At 31.1% G+C, this 7901-nt stretch overlaps 1 protein-coding gene across 3 annotated transcripts in view; it reads right to left on the reverse strand.

The window, feature by feature from the left end:
* LOC119678308 (GATA zinc finger domain-containing protein 14-like) overlaps positions 1-7334 on the reverse strand; it is a 40401-nt gene extending 33067 nt beyond the window's left edge. The window contains exons 1-8 of one of the 3 annotated variants that reach the window (XM_038090070.1): positions 6926-7331; positions 6369-6858; positions 5766-6241; positions 4815-5709; positions 4626-4742; positions 1230-1432; positions 1004-1160; positions 852-939 (exon numbers count right to left, since the gene is read on the reverse strand). In XM_038090070.1, the coding sequence (XP_037945998.1) occupies positions 852-939; positions 1004-1160; positions 1230-1432; positions 4626-4742; positions 4815-5709; positions 5766-6241; positions 6369-6440 (2008 nt within the window). In that variant the 5' untranslated portion in view covers positions 6441-6858; positions 6926-7331. Of the gene's footprint in view, positions 1-851; positions 940-1003; positions 1161-1229; positions 1433-4625; positions 4743-4814; positions 5710-5765; positions 6242-6368 lie in introns of all 3 variants that reach the window. The other 2 variants (XM_038090071.1, XM_038090072.1) reach the window with 2 other exon arrangements.
* Between the last annotated feature and the right edge of the window lie 567 nt (positions 7335-7901).

A 7901-nucleotide genomic window follows, 5' to 3' on the forward strand; every position in this document is an offset into this window, starting at 1 on the left:
AAAGAAGCGGTAATAGAAGAGTGGAAAGAAACTCTTATATAGTAATTTAAATCTTTAAAAATTAAATAGTAATCGCACTTACATTTGCAATCAATAATATGTATAACAAAATTATACTTACTGCATACAAGACCCCACTACTAAGAATGTAAGAATAATGATTAGGCGTAAATCGATCCTACGTTAATTCATTACAATTCAACGATAGTTAATGTAATGAATACAGCACTCTATTGCATTTGTGATGCTTCCTCTTCGTTTCTGTTAGTATTAAGACTAAATTCAACGCATATGACTTTTACAGTAAAAGACTACCGAATTATATTACGAATTATTTCGCATTTGGAAGATTTGCTCAAGCTGATGATAACGTCCTTTTTAAAACAAAAAAGAGCTCATTTCGACAAGAGCAAGGGTTGGACTACGTATTAACTGGCAGAAAAACAAAATCTTAGACTTGATGCATCTGTATTGTGTATATCAGAACATATTTGAATATCCAATACAAAATATTAATGAATTCTGCTACCTGAACGAAACATCCTGTGGAAAACACGAGTATGTAATGAGAATATGTGACGAATAACAGAACAAGTGAATATACACAATGAAATGCAATTTGTCTGGTTTCAGGCACGGCCAAATCTACTTCCCAGAACCACTCATCAGTCTTGACGACCAAATGGCATTCACCACCCCCAAAAGGATTTTACAAGCAGATTTCCACAACAACAACAATACATTGTCTATTGCAGTGATTGAAAATGCCAACATAGAATTTAAAAACATTCTTTCAATCATTCAATTTTTAAGTTATTAATTTGATATTTATGGAATATAACTATAATTACCTTCCAACAAATGTTTGATCTCTTCCGATGTTGTTACTGTTAAACTTTGTAAATTAACTTCTTTCATTTCATTGACCAGTTGCTCAACCTGAAAAAAAGCAATATTTTATTCTCAAAATCATGGAAACAAAGAACATGTACACTTTACATACCTGACGTTTTTTCTCAGCTATGGCATTTTCGATTAATAATATTTCTTTTTTTAAATTTTCTGCAGTTTTATTTGATGTGTCTGTATTATGTATAGCTAAATCAATTTCACTTTGTATACGCTCCATTTCCATTAAGAAATCACGCTCCACGTTTTGCCTAAAATTTTATAAATTTCATTTAGAACTTCAAGTCACGGCAAATTAAAGTTTTTGCTTAAATACACACCTATTATTCTTCTGCTTGTTTGTGATAGCTCTCTGCTCCACCTCAATGTCATCCATTAATATACGTATTTTATTTTTGCATTGCAATAGTTCAGTTTCACAATTTGCCAATTTAGAACGCAGCAAAGCAATTTCTGACTTCAAAGTTTTTTCTTGTTGCTTTACCAACTCATTTTCTTCTTCTACATATTGTAGAGTTTGCAACTAAAATTATAACAGTTAAGTTAGTTATATGGTAGATACCAGTGGCAACACGTCTCTCATGAGACGCAACTCACTCAGGCCCATAAAAGTAGACCTTTGTGTAATAAAACACAAAAAATAAAGATATAAGACATGCTGCTAGCTGACTTAAAAAATTTTAACCAAAATTCTAGTCAGAGATTCTAGAGACTCCAGAAAAGGAATTTCTATACCAATACACGTCTTCTGCGGAATAGTGCACAGTCACAAAGTAAATAAATGACATTTTCTTCTTTTTTCACTGACACAGCTATGATTGTAATCGTTCAAAGGAGTCCATAACTTAACGTCCTGTCTACACAATATACATGCCTTTAAAACAATACGACTATTCTATTTGGATATTTGGACATGTAATATGACTGGTAATCTATATCTCGTAAGCTTGACTCAAGCTTAAGGTTTGCCCACATTTACTGAGATTGATATTATAGAGAGTACTTCTGACCACTTCTGACCAGTCAATCAAACATAGGTATGTTCTTTTGATCTGATGCTTATATCAGGTTAGCCATGAAAACTTTGAAATCTTGTTGAAAGATATCAAGTAAACATGTGATGAAAACACCAGCAAGAGATATAATGACCGCTTTACTATCACTGCAAATGTGAATATTATGGCCAGAACTATTTAATTGCTGAGATTTTATAACAACAACTGCCCGAAAACTACTAAAATGGTTTGACGGTTGAAAGCATACTTTTTGGTTTATTTCTCAAAGAATCATCTCCTAACCCTCTTATTTTCAAGTTTAGAGTCATATATGTAAATATAGAGACACTTATTTGGAATCACATTATTATTAACCCAGCCAGTCTTTGTAGATTAGGTATACGAGGTATAATACCGTAGAAATCTCTTTCTTTGTAGATTAGGTATACGAGGTATAATACCGTAGAAATCTGGGTTAGAAAATTTATAGTGCATAAACAAATTATTTTTCATAAAAGATTAGTATTATAGTAAAAAGTAACAAAAAAAAATTAAATTATTCTAGTTTGTGGAAAAGAAAGACTTCACTAGATAAATTAATAGATATTGGTGACAAACTAGCATTTAATGATATACTCAAATAAAAGCAAATAAAAATAAAGGAAAATCTGAAAGGTTTTACAATTTATGCAATTTAGTCAAAGAAAAGAAGTGTTTCAGTATATCAAAAAAAATAATAGGTGTAATAAAAAGAAATCCATTTTTTAATACAATTGAAGGCTTATTTATCATAGAATGATCAGATTTGTACGATAACTTGTTGACATTTTGTAGGTAATTTCACTCATACATGTCCTCGTCCATTTTCACTTGACGTTGTCGTAAGTTATGTGATCCTGATCACTTGACGTTGTGGTAAGTGATCTTAATCCACTTTTCATCACCAAATAGCAGTCATCAACCGCTTCAGAAATTAGTCGATTTTGTTGCAATTCAGCAGCGATTCGAAGATGGAAAAACGGTCCATGAGGTTTTTTTGCATTAACTCGTGTGACATCCGTACATCGTTGTTCGAGCATCTTTTTGTATCTAGCCTTATCTAACCAAATGACCCGAAACGGTTTTATGTACAATATCTAGCTCTTAGGCAATCAAAACGGTGCTTACATAATGGTCGGACTCAGCAATTTCCATGATTTTATCGACATTTTCGACAATTGGTCTCCCAATGCGAGGTCCAACTTTGACATCGAAATTACCGGAACGGGGAATGGCATCAATGAAACCAAAATTAAACATGATTGACTATTACAGTGTCAGAACTATAAACATTATTCACATTTTCAGCCGCCTTGCTTGCGTTTTCGTCTTCATCAAAGAAAAACTGTGAAATGTGACGTATTTTCTCTTTGCTAGTATCCACCTTTGACGCGCGTACTCTAAAAATTACCAAACTATCAAAAGTTGTTTCGTACGAAATCTCATCTTTCTTACGCTATCTAGCGTAACCTGATCGGACTTATTCAACGCGGGATATATGTTATATAACTAAAACCGTCCATTGGGAAAATAATAGATTTCTTTTTAGCTCACGTAATACATATGTAACATAATGTATAATATAACAACTGAAAAGTATTGTAATAAAGTAAAAAAAAAATACTATTTGAAAACGAATGTTGGTAAACAAAATTATATCAAAATCAATTTAAAGCAAAGTATTTAAAGCACCGATAAAGTCAAGACTTGTGATCAAACTATAGATAACAAATAAGTGGTATTAATAAGTTTGAAGAAGAGAAAATGCTATAAAGCTAATCAAAACAAATATATGTACATAGAAATATAGATATACATAAAAACAAGCCTTCCAACCACGTGGAATTTTTTTTATGTATGTATTTTTTTTATATCAAATATATAAATATATAATATATAGTAAAAAAATAATTATTTAAGCAATAGAAAGCTGTTTACAAATAGACACGGAAATAGCATATCTAGAGATGGATTTAGTAAACTAAAGTATGACATTGTCAAGAAATATGATTTTAACAGTACAATAAAGATACAATTTTTTCTCTAGTTTAAACCCGCTGTGTGCGGTACTAATGCATCATGTATCATTTTGTAGAAGGATGCATGCAAAAATCTAATAAAAGTGAGATAGGCATACTTTAATAAAGTAATAATTTAATAAATTGATAAACATTGAATCCATATATGCATATACTAAAAATATTTAAATATATATTCCACATCATTTTATCATAGTTTATAATGATAATAACAATAGCTAAAACCTACAAGGAATTAGTTATTTCATTATTATTATAGTAGAGGCTATGTATGTTGTATGACCTCAGTCAACCCATTTTCAGATTATTGAAATATTGAAGGTATTTTATTTTTAGCATTTAGAATAAATGCATACATAATATGTGCTCTGTTGTGTGAATAAATTCAATCAACTTTGTGCATAAATTATATTTTGTTGAGAGTAATAAAATCGTGATATAGAAGGCGTACAAGTCGCTTTATATGATTAAATATACATTTGCACTTATTAATTAAACTTATGTTAAAATTTGCAAAAATAAAATTATTATAATCAATAGAAACAAGAATAAAAAATCAACTACTTCTACTATAGAGGTGATAACATCATAGCCAAGTTAATTATGCTAATTAAAGCAATAAATTTGGAAACAATTGAAATACCTGTTCACTGCCTTGTCGAAATATTTGATCTGCTTTTGTTATTTCACGTGATATGGCTTCAAGTTCCTGCGCCTGATCGCGTTCCTTATTTTCCAAGAACACTATTTCAGCATCATACTAAAAGTCAAAACGTATACATTTAATTATAATATTTAAAAATTAATCTATATTATATATGAAATAACCTACTTTACTCAATTCCAATTGCTGTGCTGAAATTTTTTCCCGCTGAAACTTTATCAACTGCAGTAAATCACTGTATTGTGTAGCTTGAAAAATACTTTCACTCTCTTCTATATTGTTTACATTCACATTATTAATATTACTATTAAAATTTTGAAAATCCACATCAAACTCATTGCTGTAGTCGCTTAGGAAGGGATTTGTATTTGCATGCTGACCAGCAGGTGAACTATTATCGATATGCATTCGATGCGGTTGCTGTTGTGTTATCTGTTGCAGTGGACTATTACGTGGTGGTGGCGGATCACGATATGGTGGTGGCACTAAAGCACCATTGGCAGATATTGTAGGAGTGTTTTTATATAAGTCCGGAGAAGCATTATACTTTACGTTACCATTGTAAATGTCAAGTAGATTTTCGTTGCTACTGCTACTGTGTTGTGGCGTAGTAAACATGATTTCAATTGGACTATTATCTGCGGTGCGACGATCAAGTGCATTACGCACTTCAGCTAAATTAATTTCGTTGATTGATTTACTATTGTGAGCACCAAGTTGATGATATATATTATTATTGTTTTCGTTAAAAGCACCACCAACTTCTGCATTCGACGTATTTGTGTGCTGATAGTTGCTAGACATCTCAATAGGATTTGAATGAGATTTTTCATGTTTTGGCAAGATTTGGGACAAAGGGGAAGATTGTGGTTGTGTATTTAGTGTAGTTGAGGGTGAGCGTGATATGGCAGTTGGTATAGATGATACAGTTGAATTTGTGGGAGGTGTGGGAGAATTTTTTTGTAACAAGTTACTGTTTTTATTGTTATTATTGTTCACATTAAGTCGTTGTGGAATTCCTTTAACAATACCAATGTTCTCATTGTGTTTTGCGTCGTAAGCACTAAAAATAAAAATTAATTTAAATCACAAAAATATTTTTTAATCAAAATGATTTACCCGAAGCTTTTGCGATACTCTTTTGTTTTGTCGTGTGGTAAATTGAAGTTTAATTCATTATTATTTAAGTGCTGTTGTTGAGCACTCAGTGTATTCGCAATATTAATATTATTGGAATTATGGCTATTATTATTGATGTTATTATTATTACTGTTATTTACGTTATTATTTGTATTGCTTAAACCCAACGGTTTCTTAAGTACCACAGCATTTGTTTGGGTAGAATTTCTATCACTGCCAGCGTTGTTGTTGTTGTTAGCTCCTGTTGATTCTCCGCGTTGCTGTTGTTGTTGTTGTTGTTTATTTTCGGACCTTTGCAAGATGAACTGCACATCGTTCGCATACTCACCCCACTTTAATAGGAGCTTTAACGGATTTTCATTTGGGGCAAGTAATCGTTCATTATTGCGCCAACGCTCGATTAACGTGAAACGACCCACTTTTCCAGTGGCATGCGCCAGAGCGAAAACAACATCCTGTATATAGAAAGGATAACAGGAAATATTTAATTTTATTGATCAAATAAATCAAATTATTGCAAATGAAATGATTTTAATTATCATAGCAATAATTAATCACATATCGTTTTTTTCCTTCACATACCTGACATGTTGTGGTTACAGTGACGCCACACACAATGCGCTGTATGCCCTCAACCCAAACTTTTAATTCCATTTTAAAATAAATTAATTCCTAATTGTAAATAATATAAGCACTTGCCGAATTGAGAAACTATCACACATGGAATTGAGGTGAACAGATTTTATTCAAATTAAAATTCTAATTAGAATTAGAAAAACTTTGTTGAGAATTTGATGCTCGAATGCCGAATTTTTATGTCGCTAATGTACATTAATAGTTAGAGCACGGAGGAGCGTTTGGCAAAGATAAATACCAAATAACAAAATCAGTAAAGCGTTTCATGCGCAGCGATGCGAAGTAGCTCCAAAATGCAGCGTAAAATTGTAATTACACCAGCCACATTGGCCGCATCCCACTATTGCAGCAGCCGCCGCATAGGGCTACCTGGCCCATTTTGCTGTTCGCGTGACAGAACTTATTTGTGTATTAGGCTTCGTTGTTGTTTTCGTTGCTATATGAACAAATGAGTTTATAGTGTAGGGGCGATAAATTAATTATTCGCTATTATTCTACTTCACTTTTAAATGTTTCCCTTTTCTCTTTTATTACTGGAAATTACTTTTCTTGGAGTTCACTTGCACTTATTGCAGCCTTAATTGGTGGTTGTCTACAACTGGTTTATTAATATTGTTGGTGCGACGTCAGCGCGGTGTACCTTGATTGCATTGAAAAATTCTGATTCACTTGTATTTGGGTTAAATATTTTAAAGGCATTAATTTACTATATTCGTGCACATTTTTAAGAATAATTTGAGCCTTTGTATTTCTTGTTTCACTTGTGCATTTCGTAACTAAATTAGTTTAAGCTATTTCATTTATTTTAATATATAAAATATGTGCACTTCTCTTCACTTGTTCACATAAAAAACGCCATTTTCATTTTGTTCTTCTTCTGTGCATGTCAGTTTTATCAACTCTGTTCTTTTAAGGGAACAGGTTGAAATATTAATGAAACGTATGAAACAACAAAGAAATTTGTACAAAAACAACGAAAAAGAAAAATAAACAAAAAACATATGTTAGCTGGAGAAAGAAACAGTGTTGTAAACTTTTATAATACAGAATCGAACTACCAGAAAATTTAAATTTACTCAATACACAATAACAGTAACAGCATGTTTGCATTAACATACATAACAAACGTAGCTTGTTTACATTAGCTAACAAACTTTACTTAAGATAGTTTCGAAACATCAAGCATTTATATTCTCATATTGGGTGTTGTTTTTATTATATAATATAAATATTTTAATATTTTTCTGTTTTGTATTTAATATATCGGATTAAAAATGATTCATATAATTACATTACTCAATTAATAGATTTAAATAGTGATATTTTAGGTAAGAGAAAAAGAGTTGAAATATCTAATGAAAATATTTTATTAATAACCAAAAGAATAACTACAAACAGTTAATTTTCATTAACATTACCATTTTACTTGATTTAATAATTTCATTTGTATCTAATCATGTATAAATTTCAATAAATATA

Source organism: Teleopsis dalmanni, chromosome 2 (genome assembly GCF_002237135.1).
Source record: "Teleopsis dalmanni isolate 2A chromosome 2, ASM223713v2, whole genome shotgun sequence".
NCBI classification, from domain to species: Eukaryota; Metazoa; Arthropoda; class Insecta; order Diptera; family Diopsidae; genus Teleopsis; species Teleopsis dalmanni.